At 36.3% G+C, this 16,034-nt stretch overlaps 1 protein-coding gene across 6 annotated transcripts in view; it reads right to left on the reverse strand.

Annotated features, from left to right (window-relative positions):
* The window catches only part of LOC150090521 (bifunctional peptidase and arginyl-hydroxylase JMJD5-like), a 153,663-nt gene that overhangs the window by 22,919 nt on the left and 114,710 nt on the right, over positions 1 to 16,034 (reverse strand). For all 6 annotated transcript variants that reach the window (XM_090371318.1, XM_090371334.1, XM_090371327.1 and 3 more), the window contains one exon: positions 728 to 897. In XM_090371318.1, coding sequence (XP_090227444.1) covers positions 728 to 897 — 170 coding nt within the window. The remainder of the gene's footprint in view (positions 1 to 727; positions 898 to 16,034) is intronic.

Consider the following 16,034-nt stretch of genomic DNA (forward strand, 5'->3'; position numbering starts at 1 on the left):
GTTTATGTGTTACTGTGTTTACTCTCTCACTTACTAATTAAGTTCTTTTCACTTGGTCAGTGCAAGCAAGAAATCACTTTGCTTACTGAAGGCATGAAGTGGTAAAATCCATGTTTAGTCTCCTGAGCAAAGTTTCCAGCATCCCCCCCCCCCCAACATCTCCTTTAACTCATGCATGGTACTAAGTACTATAGGCTTTGATACCTTTCATGTGAGGTTTTCATAAAAAAAAAAAAAAAAAAAAAAGGAAAGAAAAAATGTAATATGATCACCCCTTCAATATATTCACCAATTGTAAAACATTGGAGTTAGCAACTCTTACATTTTCAGATGAAAAAGTGTTAAAAATAAAATAAAAAAAAAAAAAAATCATTATAAGTACAAAGTCTTTGTAATGTAAATGATAAAAGATCCGATAACTTATATAATGGTTAAAGAGCATTTTTCTATATACTGCAGTAATGAAGTGGGAATTGAAAACAGTTCTGATTTCTGAATTAACAAATTTATTGATTTATCTAGGAATAGATTTTTACAAAGCCTAACACTGAAAGCAACTTTTCAGTGTAATACAATCAAACTAACACTGTCACAAGAAATGAAGGCAGCAACAAGGAATAAATAAGCAGACTACAAAACACATTAGTACAGCTTTCATCTATAAAACAGATGTTAAAACTGCATAAGAGAAAATTAATCATCTAATTAATAGTTTTGACAATTTTACCTTATTGATAAGAAACACTTGCTTCATTCCATCTAGAACACAGAGAATATTATCTACTGAATCTGTGTGCAACAGAGACTTTGTACCGCCACTGCTCATCCAGCCTACAATTCCCATCACTGATTTCTGAAGGTTCCCACATTGCAGCAACTTAGGAATTCCAAGGTCTCCTAATAAAATAATTTTAACACTTCTTGTTTTAATAATGATTGTTTTATTAATTATTAATTTTTTTAAAAATTTAACTACTCGAATATAACTATTTCCCTGGAATACTTAATAAGGGTGCCTGCCATTATCACAGACACCTAGCATACATTAAATGAATGCAATTATTTTGAGTTCATTGGCGAGATGCGCATTTTTGGGCAGATATACAATGTTTGTAGAAGAATAAGAGAAATTTATCTCAATATGATAAGTAGAACACTTCCGTATAATACTCTCCAGAAATTAAAACAAATAAAAGATTGATGCAAAATGATTATAGTAAAAAATCAATTGAACACAATTACAAAAACAATTTTAAAAAATTAAAAGATCAATTAAAGTTAAATTTTGAAAAATGATTTTTTACCATAATCATTTTGTGTTAATCTTTTATTTGTTTTAATTTCTGGAGAGTATCATGCAGAAATGTTCTACGTATCATATTGAGGAAGGAAAATAGTTTTTCAAAATGTACGATTAACTTTAATTGATTTCTTAATTAATTTTTTAAAATTGTTTTTTGAATTTTGGCTAATTTTTGAATTGTGTTCAATTGATTTTTTACTGTAATCATTTTGCATCAATCTTTTATTCGTTTTAATTCTGAAGAGTATCATACGGAGTGTTCTATGTATCACATTGTAAATTTCTCTTATTATTCTTCTACAAATATTGGTATCAACGTAGATCATATTGAGCACCATAGCTCTGTTATATATTATCGAATATATATATATATATATATATATATATATATTATTGATACTGTAAAATAAAAAATAAAAAAAAAAATGCAGGACTATTTTATTTTAAAATAATAAAATAAAATAGCCCTGCTTTTTTTTTTATACCTGCATTACACCAATATATGCGAAGACACCTCAAAAATTAATTAATTAAAACTTATTATTATTTATTATTATTAGCCATATGGTGCAAGGAAACCTGAGGCTTATGTTGCACTAGCCAAAATAAAATGTCTGAACTACCCTGAGAGAGAGAGAGAGAGAGAGAGAGAGAGAGAGAGAGAGAGAGAGAGAGAGAGAGATAAAAGGGAATCACCAAAGAAGAGAAGAATGATGATATCCAGCTCAGGACCCTGGGTGTGCCAAGCCCATACTCACCAAATGTGAACCAGCTTGGATTGACTGTTGGCCAATTAATCTGTACAAAATATATTAGTTTTCTTGACATATGGAAGAGAAAAATTTAATTCCCAGAGTTCATACATAGTGGACAATTAAAATAACACAGTGTACTGCTCATAATTTTGCTTGACAGACTATTGTCATAATCTTCACCTCTCACAAAGAAAAAGATGAAAATACTGGGTGCTGTTTTACATGCTCAACCCGAAAAGCAGAATGACACCTTTCATTATGTCTCCACTGACATATACAGAGGCCGACCGGCCATAAGACTTACCGGGGAAACCCAGGTGGGCCGGAGGAGGCTGGCGTGATTTTCAATATTGCACTCTTACCTCCGGTAACATTTGTTTTCCCCAGTAAGAATTTTTGACCCAGTCCGTCTCTGAACATATTAGCATTAGTAGAGGCATTTGATGCAAGAAAGCAAGCTTATGCAGAATCAGCCAAAAAAAAAAAAAAACCACTTCCACTTCACTCCTCTGTTCGTTCAAAATACCTGTCCAGCTGAGCCTTAAACTTATTTAGGCTATCAGCTTCCACGACAAGGGATGGAAGTCTGTTCCACCAACCACCACCCGCTGGCTAAAGGCAAATTTCCACACGTCTATCCTACATCTGTCTTTCCTAAATTTGAATTTATGCCCTCTCAGGTGATTATTCTGAGCAAGAGGAAGAATCCCATCAGCATTGAGCATGCTCAAACCATTCACGGCTTTATACATCTCTATCAGATCACCTCGCTGGTACCTAGTCTCCAGACACTGTAATTTGCAAAACTTAAGCCTTTCTTCGTAAGAGCACCCCTTTGTTCCATTCACTAATCTTGTTGCCCTTCTCTGTACTCGTTCCAGAAGCTCTACATCCTTCTTGAAATGAGGCCTTCAGACCTGTATACAGTACTCTAGGTGTGGCCTGACCATTGCCTTATACAAGGGAATAATCACCTCCTTATCCCTGCTAGAAAAATTCCTATATATCATTGACAATACACCATGAGCTACTCTTGCAACCCATCTGCACTGCTCAGAGAACTTCATATCTGCCTGCACAATCACTCCCAGATCCCTTTCATTCTCTACCACTGTCAGTGTAGTACCACAGAGTTGATACGTTGCTCTGGGGTTGCTATTTCCCATATGTAGTACTTTACATTTGTCAATGTTAAACTTCATTTGCCACCTCTCAGCCCATCTGCTCAACCTTTCCAGATCCTGTTGCAGCAGGTCTTATGTGATACAATCAAATTGATATTTTCCGTGTCAGCAGCATAGATCCTGTTGCAGCAGCATAGTGTCACTTTATTTTCAAGTGTGTGATTTTATTTTCAAGTTGACACTTAAAAATAAAATCACACACTTGAATTATAAATTCAAAATCCTCAAAATATGCTGTTTGTATGTCCATGTTCTTTCTCCAGAGAACTAAATCCAATTCCAAAATGTCAAAACAATCATTAATTAAAGTTAATTGTTGCATTTTATACCTCTTCTGTTCATCAAGAACTAGAACTTTAACAAGAGACTATGCAGAAAAAAATAAAAGTCAAATCTGGTGTCTGACAAAAGCAAGCCATCAAAGACAATCAGATTTAACTGTGTAATTTACAAATTCAATTTGTAGAGTGAACAGTTAAAATTAAAATTATTCATACTTGCAGAAAAAACAAATCCTCTTACCAAACTGAACAATTATAAATGTAATCAGAAACAGCTCAAGTACAGTAGAACATTGGTTATCTGGAAGTCAGTTATCCGAAATAATTTCAGAGGCTGGTGGTTTTTTTTTTTTTTTTTTTTTTATCAATGGTAGTATTTGTGAGACATGTTTATTATGTTACAAGAGTATTTCTGTCTGTTTTTTTTTTACATCATACATCTGGTGAAATGTTGAATTAGGACTAATGAATTAGGAATAACTAAACTCTTATCACTCATGGTTTCGAAGAAACCATGAGTGATAAGAGTTTAGTTATTCGCTTCCGTGAACCCAATTTTCCATGACATATTTTGTTCTCTTCATTTCATATTATGTTTACTTTAGGTCCAGATTCAGTAAGAATACAGTAATATTGGCCAAAACTGTGCGATTTATTATTGTTCTCATTTTTTTACGGTAAGATGTCAACGAAACAAAACAGCACTGAAATAGACAGAAAATCAGGTCTTATGTGATACAATCAAATTGATATTATTAAGGAAATTGAGATTTAGCAGCAAAAAAACAAAAAAGATCACTATAAACGAAACAAAAAATGATCAAACATTTTTAAAAAATTACTTTAAATTTTTTTCCACAAATTAGCAGTAAATCCCCAAATGTGCAGTAAAATACCTATCCAAATATGTAAATGTGCCAATTTTTATGTATATTATTATTTTATTTAATTTTACCTTAAATTCGATTATCTGGAAAATTTTGCTATCTTGAAGAGGTCTGACATTAATTATTCTGGATAACTGACGCTCTACTGTATTAGCAATATTGAATTGTTTCCTCTCAAAAGAATATTTATTATAAGAAGCACATGAAGAACTCTGAAGTTCTGATACTTTTATTGCGTAACTCAAAACAAAATAGTCAGAGACAATCACCACTAAATATTACAATCTCTAGATGTGACAGTCTCTACAATAAATGATAGCCAACATATATCCCAAAACCAAGCTCTGACAGGCATAACTGTAAGCAGATAAACCAGGGAAAACAGCTGAAATAAAAAGTCTACGTAATAAGACTTAATATATTTCAGAGAAAACACCTTTAAATAAATCACACTGCACGATAACCACACAGCCTGAGTAGAATGGTCAGAAGCAAATGCATACTCAGAATAAGACAAAAAGAGACCAAGGATAAATTTTTAAAAAATTCTATCTAACCTTCCACCATCTCTTGTCGGGTGGAGAGGGAAGTCCCTCACAATTCACAACCTTTACATGGGCTTTAAGATGATTACCCAAATTTCATGAAGCATCGATTCCAATATTAAAATCAACTGCAGACAATTTTATCCATGATGGACATAAAAGATGTGAAGCTGAATAAGAAACAACTAAAGGTTTTGTGGTAATATGGGGGAAGGACAGTAAATAGCAACTACAAAAAGGGTGGTGAAGTTACAAATACAATGAACGGCAATCACTTCAAAATCTTGAGTTTCAGAATAACAAACAATACCTGTACCCAGATTAGAAAGAATACTTGATGAAAATCAACCGAAAGAGCAAGCTGGCTTTAGGACAGGATTCTCAACTATGGATCACCTTCACCTAATATCACAGCTAATGGAGAAAGCAAATAAATATAAAACACTATTTATCCCTGGCATTGTGGATTATGAAAAGGCATTTGACTCCATACAGCATAAGGAAATGTTTCAGGCACTGGAAAGACAAGGCATAGATATCCCATATATTATGATGTTGAAGAAAATATATGAGATAACCACCTCCTTTATTAGACTAAACAAAGATAGTAGCAAATTTAAAATTGAGAAAGGAGTTCGCAAGGAGATGCAATATCTCTGAAGTTGTTTACTGCTGCCCTTGAGGAAGCTTTCAGAAGATTAGACTGGTCGCAGAAAGGTGTCATTGTGAACGGAGAGTACCTAAACCATTTACGATTTGCAGATGACACTGTGATCATAAGCCATGAATTAGAAGAAAATCTTAATCAGTTATGCAGAGTTAGTAAGGATTTCGGACTAAAGATGAATATGGCTAAAACAAAAGTAATGATGAACTATGCCACAGAAAGGGATATAATCATTGAATGAGCAGTAATTGAAAAGGTGGATTCATATACTTATCTGGAACAAGTCATTAGCTGTAATAATGATAAATGGCTGGAAGTCAAGAGAAGAATAAATTTTGGATGGATAGCATTCAGAAAATATAGTCACATACTGAGGAGCAATATCCCAATTTGTCTGAAACGTAAAATAATGAACCAATGTATACTGCCCACCATGACATGGAAGTGAAACTTGTGCACTCACCAAAAAAATAGAAGAGAAGCTGAGAACTACACAGTGAAGAATGGAACGAATTATATTAGGAATCAGATTGTTAGATAAGAAGAGAAACACATAGATTAGGCAGCAAACTGAAGTAAAAGGCATTTTTAACAAAACTAAGGAACTAAAATGGTCTTGGGCAGAACACATAGCTCGAAGACATGATGACAGATGGACTAAGAAAATAACAGAATGGTACCCAAGAGTAGCTAGAAGAAATCCTGGAAGACAATGACAGAGATGGACAGATGAAATTCACAAGTTCGCGGGTAGTAAATGGATGGCCATTGCAAAAAACAGAAGGAACTGGAAATTTGCTGGAGAGGCCTTCATCCTGCAGTGAATTGAAAATGGCTGATGATAATGACCTTTACCCAGTTCTTAACATATACTGAAAATTCAAAACAAAAGTAAAAAAGTCCTCAGATTCAGTAAGTCACATTTCTACTGACAAACTAAAATCAAAGTACAGTAAACTCTGTAAAATCCAGCACTTCAGAATCCAGAAAATTTTAAAATCTTGCACATTTTACAATGTGGAAATATTAAGCGAGTAATCCGGCACTCATATAGATGAGCGTATTTATCTTTAAGAATCCAAGTAAAAAAAAGCTTGCAGGACTATCTTTTTCAATTTCTGTTTTTTTGGCTAGAAGGATTTAAGCTGTATTGATTGGTCTTATTTCTCACAGCAGAACAAACATGCCGTTTCCCCGTAAAATACAGTACTTTAAAATCCAGCAGATTTCACAATCTAGATAAAACTGCACTATTTTCAAATAGATGGCTCAATGATAGGGTATTGGTTTAAAAGATGAAATTGCTACAATAATCTGTTTCAGGGCTAACTCATCACTCATCAGATAACAGGTGGTCTTCAGTGACAACACACAGCAGACAAAACAGTTATAAAGAAGTTGTTTGATTTGAGCAACCATGCAGTTTATGAAATCAGAATTTTCAAAGTTGTGATATAGCTAAAGTTATTTGTTGAAAGTAGTGCAACACTAGGGCAACTGACAAAGGCAAATTTATTCTGATGTGAGAATTAAGACCATTGAAATTTAAATCTGCTTGCAAAAAAAAAGATGAAAGAACAAGATAGTTATGTTTACAGATGAAAATTAATCCATTTGTTTGTACTCATTATTCACATTCAAATGGGCTCCTCTAAAACTGTGCAACCACTAGGGATTCAGAAGATGTTTAAATCTGGCACTTCTCAACCCCTGAGCTTGCCAAATTTTACAGAGGTTAATATAATTATTAGCAGTTAAAATAAGCATTAGATTGGGCAATCGGTTAAAAACATTATGAACATTTAAAAACTATATTAGAATTAGCATTAGTAGAGGCATATGATGCAAGAAAGCAAGCTTATATAGCATCAGCCAAAAAAATAAATAAATAAAAAAACTCCAAATGTTTACTACTTCTGCCTTGAACTTATTTAAGTTGCTGACCTCCACTATGACAGATGGAAGTTTGTTCCAACTATCAACCACCCGCTGGCTAAAGGCAAATTTCCGCACACATCTTTTCTACAATTGCCTTTCCTCAATTTGAATTTATGTCCCATCAAGTGAGTAATCTGAGCAAGAGGAAGAATCCCATTAGCTGAGCTTACTCAAACCATTCAAGGCCTTATACACCTCAATTAGATCATCTCACAGGTCTCTAGTCTCCAGAAACTGCAATTTGCAGAACTTAAGCCTTTCTTTGTTCCACTCACTAAACTCGTTGCCATTCTCTGTACTCATCCCAACAGCTCTACATGTTTCCTAAAATGAGGCCTCCAGACCTGTACACAGTACTCAAGATGTGGCCTGACCATTGCCTTATACAAGGGGACAATCACCTCCTTATCCCTGATAGCAAAATTCCTATATATCATTGACACTATGAGCTACTCTTGCAGACTGTCTGCACTGCTCAGAAAAGTTCATAGCTGACTGCACAATTACCCCCAGATCCTTTTCATTCTGCACTATCCTGAGTGTAGTACCAGTTGACATGTTACTCTGGGGTTACTGCTACCCATATGCACTACTTTACATTTGCCAATGTTAAACTTCAGTTGCCACCTCTCAACCCATCTGCTCAACTTTTCCTGATCCTGTTGCAGTAGCATAATATAGTTACTGTCATTATCAATCCTGCCAACCTTTACATCGTCTGAAAATTTGGACATTAAACCAGATTCAATTCATCAACCCTTCATCAATATCATAGAAAAATACCTAAAACAACAATAGGCCCAACACCAAACCCTGGGGGACTCCACTAGTAACATTAGTCCACGAAGAGCAGTGTCCATCGATAACCACTCTGTCTTCTCCCACTCAACAATCCTTTCATCCATTGTAGCAACTTGCCCTTAATGCCACACTACTCCAATTTGTACTTTGTACAGTAGTCTTCCATGTGCCACAGTATCAAAAGCCTTCCTAAAATCCAAGTATATGAGATATCAAAATTATTTTTTGAATCCAGTTCCTTTGTGACCACATCATAGTATCCAATCAAATTGGTCAGACAAGGCTTCCCCTTAACAAACCCATGCTGTGTCTGAACTATAACTGCAGTCTTGTTTAGATGATCCTGCATCACTTCCTTAACCAGTGACTCCATTATTTTCCCTGGAACAGAAGTTAGACTAACATGTCTGTAGTTACTCATGTCACCCTCTGATCCCTCCCCTTATGTACTGGGGACATATTTGCATATCTCCAGTCCATGGGGACCTTCCCTGAGTCCAAGGAAGCTTTCATAATTATGGCTAAGAGTTTGCTTACTCCTTTGCTGCTTTCTTTAATATAACTGGATAGATCCCATCCACCCCAGATGCCTTCCTTATGTTCAATTTCAACAATTTCTCCTCCACTTTGCGCTTAGCTGTTTCAAAATCAAGGGGCTTAGAAGGGAACAGGTATCCTGTGTGTTATCAGACACTCAGCCTAAAACACTGATGGATCCAATATCTCTCTATTACAGAAGATTTAGGAGAAGTCCGGTTCGCCTGCCTCCCTAAAATCCACTCATGCACACCTTCTCGATGGTAAGCCCTGTTACGTCACTTAGATGGCAACGAACGTGTAGAGTGGTTCTCTTCAAGATGCCTGGTCAGCGTGAAGAGGAAAAGACCAAACCCTCCAGCAATGAGAGCACAACAATACAAATGGCCCTCAGTCCCCAGCAGCTTTCACTCTCCCTCTTACGGCAGTGAGAGGATCAGAGTGGAAGCAGAGGGTGCTAAGAATCTCTGGGTACGACCAGGCTGCCATGCACGGAAATTGAACTTGGCCTGTTATAACGTACGGTCACTCATCGGTGAAGACAGGATATTAGAGCTGGAAAAGGAATTAGAAAATGTGAATTGGAATATCATCGGTTTGGCTGAAACAAGAAGAAGAAATGAATCACTTATAAGTTTATCAAGTGGAAATCTGCTGTACACCAATGGAAACAGTGAAAGGAGTGAAGGTGGAGTTGGGTTTCTGGTCCATAAAGATTTTAAAAACAACATTTTGGAATTCAAAAGTACATCACCAAGGGTGTCAAGACTAATACTCAAGATTTCTAAGAGGTACAAGCTAAAGATTATAATGATTTACGCACCAACATCGAGCCATGATGATGAAGAGGTTGAAGAAATGTACACTGAAATTGAGTCTTCTAGATGAGCAGAAAACCCACTACACTATTATTATGGGGGACTTCAATGCTAAGGTTGGAAAAAGGCAAAACAGCGCAGAAAGAGGAACTATAGGAAATTTTGGAATTGGTGAAAGAAATAAAAGAGGTGAAAGACTTGTGGAATTTGCAGAATCTCAAGGAATGTCAGTAATGAACACTTTTTTCAAGAAAAGGGTGAACAGAAAGTGGACATGGAAGAGTCCAAATGGATTAACAACTAATGAAATTGACTTCATCCTCACTAACAGTAGATATATTGTGAATGATGTTACCGTCCTGAATAAGGTAAATGTTGGAAGTGATCACAGAATGGTAAGATGTACACTTGATATAGATGTAGGAAAGGAAAGGAAAAAACTGACTCGAGTAAATAATACAAAGGTCTTTGAAATAACAGAGGAGGAGAAAAAGCAATATATACTGGAACTTTAGAACAAGTTTGAGCTTCTGCAGACTGCTCAGGACCAAGATATCGACGAGGAATATTACAACTTTCTGAAAGTGATAAAGCCCAAGAAACCTATAGGGAAAAAGAAATCCAAAGAAGAAAAAATTAGTCGAGAAACACTTGTCACGATGAACCAAAGACGACAAATGAAGAGCAAGAAAAACACTGACAGGGAGAAAATTGAGTATACTGAGTTATGCAAAGCCATTAGAAAGAGACTCAGAGAGGACATAAGAAGATTTAACACAAGAAAAGTAGAACAAGCATTAAGGAAAAACAAAGGATTTAAATCAGCAGCCATGAGCAGTAATACAGAAAGACAAATGATACTGAAACTGAAGAATAGCGATGGTGTACTTATAAACAGCAGAGAAGGCATAATTCAAATAGCAGAAGACTACTATAGAGAATTATACAAGGAGCGAGGGAATGATACCAGCAGTGGGGAAGATGGATTGCAAAGTAGCAACACATACGACATACCCAATATTCTTCCTGATGAGGTAGAACATGCATTGAAGAAAATGAAGAATCGGATAGCCCCTGGGGAAGATGAAGTTACTGTAGAGTTGTTAAAATTGGGAGGAAGAGACATAACACAAAAACTGGCAAGGCTCTTCACAAAGTGCATTAGAAAAGGTGTGATGCCTAAGCAGTGGAATAACGCAATCATAGTTTTGCTGCATAAGAAAGGAGATAAATCAGAAATTATAGACCAATTAGCTTGTTATCCCATATCTACAAGTTGTTCACAAGGGTCATTACTAACAGATTAGAAAGAATACTTGATGAGAATCAACCGAAAGAGCAAGCTGGCTTTAGGACAGGATTCTCAACTATGGATCACCTTCACGTAATATCACAGCTAATGGAGAAAGCAAATGAATATAAAACACCATTATGCCTGGCATTTGTGGATTATGAAAAGGCATTTGACTCCATACAGCATAAGGCAATGTTTCGGGCACTAGAAAGACAAGGCATAGATACTCCATATATTATGATTTTGAAGAAAATATATGAGAGTGCTACATCCTTTATTAGACTAGACAAAGACAGTAGCAAATTTAAAATCGAGAAAGGAGTTCGACAAAGAGACACAATATCTCCGAAGCTGTTTACTGCTGCCCTTGAGGAAGCTTTCAGAAGATTAGACTGGTCGCAGAAAGGTGTCATTGTGAACGGAGAGTACCTAAACCATTTACGATTTGCAGATGACATTGTGGTCATAAGCCACGATCCCAAAGAATTAGAGGAAAATCTTAATCAGTTATGCACAGTTAGTAAGGATTTTGGACTAAAGATGAATATGGCTAAAACAAAAGTAATGATGAACAAGTATGCCACGGAAAGGGAAATAATGATTGAAGGAGCAGTAATCGAAAAGGTGGAGTCATATACTTATCTGGGACAAGTTATTAGCTGTAATAATGATAAATGGCTGGAAGTCAAGAGAAGAATAAATTTTGGATGGATAGCATTCAGGAAATATAGTCACATACTGAAGAGCAATATCCCAGTTTGTCTGAAACGTAAAATAATGAATCAATGTATACTCCCCACCATGACTTACGGAAGTGAAACTTGGGCACTCACCAAAAGAATGGAGGAGAAGCTAAGAACTACACAGCGAAGAATGGAACGAATTATATTGGGAATCAGACGGTTAGATAAGAAGAGAAACACATGGATTAGGCAGCAAACTCAAGTAAAGGACATTCTTATCAAAACTAAAGAACTAAAATGGTCTTGGGCAGGACACATAGCTCGAAGACATGATGACAGATGGACTAAGAAAATAACAGAATGGTACCCAAGAGGAGCTAGGAGAAAACCTGGAAGACAAAGGCGGAGATGGATAGATGAAATTCATGAGTTTTTGAGTAGTAAATGGATGGCCAGTACTCAAAACAGAAGGAGCTGGAAAGTTGCTGGAGAGGCCTTCATCCTGCAGTGGATTGAAAATGGCTGATGATGATGATGGTTTCAAAATTGTTTATCTCCCTGCCAGAGTTTGATAAGCTTCTAGCCTCCACTTCCCTACAGACCTCCTCGTGTGTGAATGTAGAGGCAAAATACTCATTCAGTTTGTTTTCATCAACAATCGAACCATCGATGTCAAATGGACCAATCTGATACCTTCCTTCTAGAGTTCACATAAGTAAAGAATTCTTTACCGTTTTTCTTTGCATTGTTTGCCAAAGATTTCTCGTAATCTGCCTTTGCTTGCCTAACGTCCTTTGTGACTTGATTACAGACCATCTTATACCTACCATAGGTACCTGTCTCCTGATAATTTATATACATCCCATGCATTTTTCTCCTCTGCCACAAGTCTCATTAGGTCATCTGACATCCATTCAGGCCTAAACCTTGAACAGACTTCGGACCTCATATTTACAGATTTCAGTTAAATTCTCACTAATAGGGATGTTCTTTCCTCACAACCACAGTTGCAAGATTTCACAACCACCTTTACAACAAATATTGATTTCACAGAATGGAATTCTGTGAAATCAATATTTCACAGAATTCACAAATGTCTCCTAGAGCAGTGGTCGGCAACAAGTGGTCCGCAGAGTAATTTGAATATATTTGCAATTTTCGTGTTTATTAAATGTTTCATTATATTCTGATTCTACTTTTTTTTGCAATTTTCGCCTTATTACGTTGCATGTTTATAAAAGGCCCAGTGCAGTATCCGGTATTAGCAATGCTTTTATTGTAAAAAAATATAGAAAGCTATTTCTATTTCTTATCGATGGCCTAGCCTGGGCACAGCGCAGTTTGCAAGACTTGCCCCAAGCGGCAAGCAGGATGGCAAGTTACAGCTCAGTTGGCGAAAAAGAGAAAAAAACTACTACTTTGACATCTGTCCTTGTCTATGCTCGGGGCAAGATCTACGCAGCGATAAACAACGCTGCTCAGCATTGTCAGTAGTGCTTCTGCCGTCAACAGTCAATTTGCTCAGCGAATAATGATTCTAGTCCGATTGTTTCGTTTTGTTGGGCTTATTCAAGAAGTGAATTTTCGTCAATGCTATACTGGTGTTTATTCAATACGATACTCTTCTTAGGTAAGTGACCAGTGATATTTTTATTTTAACTGTGCACAGTGTGATATTTAATGGCATCAAAGAGCCTGAGTTTGATAACTATCTTATTTCTTGTTTGGTTTTAGATTCAAATAAAATAACCCCAATAAGTGAGAAAAAGCAAGCAAGCATTTTGCGCTTCTTAGGTAATACATCGCATTGTCATGAGTTGGTTAATGAATCAGAGCCTCCGCAGTCACCGCAAGGCATCATCAGGAAGGACATTAGAACTGGAGGCGGAGAGAAAAAAAAGTTCAAAGTTTCAAGAAAATATGATATGGACTACTTGAAGTTTGGATTTATTCAAGAACCTGGAAGTGAACTGGATCCACAGCAGCTTTGTATTATATGTTCTGAGAGTTTATCCAATGATGCCATGAAACCTTTGAAACTCGGCAGGCACTTGCAATCAAAACACCCAGATTTAGCTAAAAAGCCAGTTGAATACTTCCAAAGGATGCGTGAAAATTTGCAAAAGCAAAAAAGTTCATTAGCAACAACGATTGTTGAAGATAAGTCTTCAGTAAAAACTTCAAATCGCAAGATGTAAAAAGCCGTATACAATTGGAGAATTAATTAAAGCCTTGCTTGTTACAAGCCTGTGAAGAGGTTTTGGGAAAACAGGCTGTCCAAAAACTGAAAGGAATTCTATGTCTGCTAACACTGTGAAGTGCAGAATTGAAGACATGGCCAAAGATATTGAAAATCAAGTGATTGCACTTGTGAAAAATTCTAAGTTTTATTCAATTCAACTTGATGAATCAACAGACATAACTAACAAGGCAGTTCTTTGTTTAGTGAGGTTTGATTGCCAAGGAGAATTAAAGAAAGAACTCCTCTGTTCGCTAATCTTGTCAGGTAGAACAACCGGCTCTGAAATTTTCAATGTACTTAATGGTTATTTCCTGAAACACAGTACAGTCAGTCCTCGTAAAACACGTGTTTACACTACACAAATTCGATCATACACGATTTGTAAATAGGGGAATGATATCGTATATAACATGAACCGAATTCGCTTATGCACGATCCGCCTTTGTTTACAAGAAATGGCAGTCGAACGCGGACTCACCCCAACTGAACGCAACACGATAGGAATGAAGAGAAGATTCTGAAAATGTATTTATGTTTTTTATATCAATGAAGGGGAAACACGTTTCACCATAATAACGTAAAAACCCACACAATTCCAGATATTGGTATTATCGCAAATGCAATTAGATCAAGTTTACTACCAGTTTATAACAGATTCCACTAGCAGAAATGCAACTGGAAATTGTTTTTATTGTTTTATTTATGGTAGTAACCCCTAGAAATGTGCTTTAGTAAAATGTGAGCTAGTGAGGTGTTCATAGTGTCTCTGCCTTTACTGTGTTTATTCAGTTGCTACACACGCGCAGCTTTGTTTATGTGTATCAAGCGTGCCTCCTCATTTTGTAATTGTGCTTTATTCCCTAAAAATTAGTAAAATACTTAAAAGGTGTGAAAAGGAAGTGTCCTGGTGAAGACACTACAGATTCAGATAGAAAAAGAAAAGCAATATCGATAAACAGAGGCGGACTGGATCAAAAATTCTTACCCGGGAAAATTTGTAGCGGCCTCATATTAGCGTTTATGGCCAAAATCACACCGGCCTCGGCCCACCAGGGTTTCCCCAGTAAGGCTTATGGCCAGTCCACATCTGTTGATAGAGAAAAAATATGAAATTGTGAAACGCTTTGAGCAAAATGAAAGACCATGTGATATTGCACTTGCCACAGGCCTAAATGAGGTAATGTCGAAAATTAAAAAGAATGCAGAGAAAATAAAAACTTTCATAGCAGGAACAACTCAAAGTGTAATTAAAATCCATTAGATTAAGACACAAAGAATTGGAAGAGATGGAACGGCTGTCATCTGTTTGGATAGAAAATCAAACAAAAACAAGTTTGCTTACGATAGAAGCAAAAGCAGTAGCAATATTTTATTACGTAATAGTCATAATAAAATACGTAAGTATTTTATTATCATAATTTGCGTTTGGTAATGTTTTGGTTACAAATGTGTGTTCAATCTTGGGTGGTCAGCACCTAACCCTATTTTTCCCATAGGGCATGTTGTTTATATTGCACGATTTTGCATTGCACAAGGGTTTCTAGGAACACAACTATCGTGCTATGCGAGGACTGACTGTATTGAATGGAAGAAATGTGTTGGGATATGCACAGACGGTGCTGCAAGCATGACTGGACATCGTTCAGGATTTGTTGCAAAAGTGAAAGACGTTGGACACCCAGACATCTTGTTTACTCATTGTATTATACATCGTAAGCAACTTGTGGTGAAAATATTATCTCCAGAACTGCATGAAGTACTCTCTGATGTAATTAAAATTGTAAACGAAATTCTCCACAAAGTGCTCAATTCTCGAATATTTGAGGCACTTTGTGAAGAAATGGGCTCTCAGCATACTCATGTTCTTCTTCTTCACGCTGAGGTGAGATGGCTGTCGAGGGGCAAAGTACTAACCCGATTGTTCGACCTGCACCAAAAAGTCAAGTTATTCTTCCAGCAGCAAAATAATTCGTGGTTCCATGATCTCTTGTCCGAGAATGATTGGCTAGCCAAGCTTCCATACCTGGCAGATATTTTTTCTGTTAAACGAGCTGAACACATCCTTGCAAAGACAGCTTACAAATCTGTTCACACTGCGA

Source organism: Mastigoproctus giganteus, chromosome 1 (assembly GCF_048544385.1).
Source record: "Mastigoproctus giganteus isolate SK-2022 chromosome 1, ASM4854438v1, whole genome shotgun sequence".
In the NCBI taxonomy this organism is placed as follows: Eukaryota; Metazoa; Arthropoda; class Arachnida; order Uropygi; family Thelyphonidae; genus Mastigoproctus; species Mastigoproctus giganteus.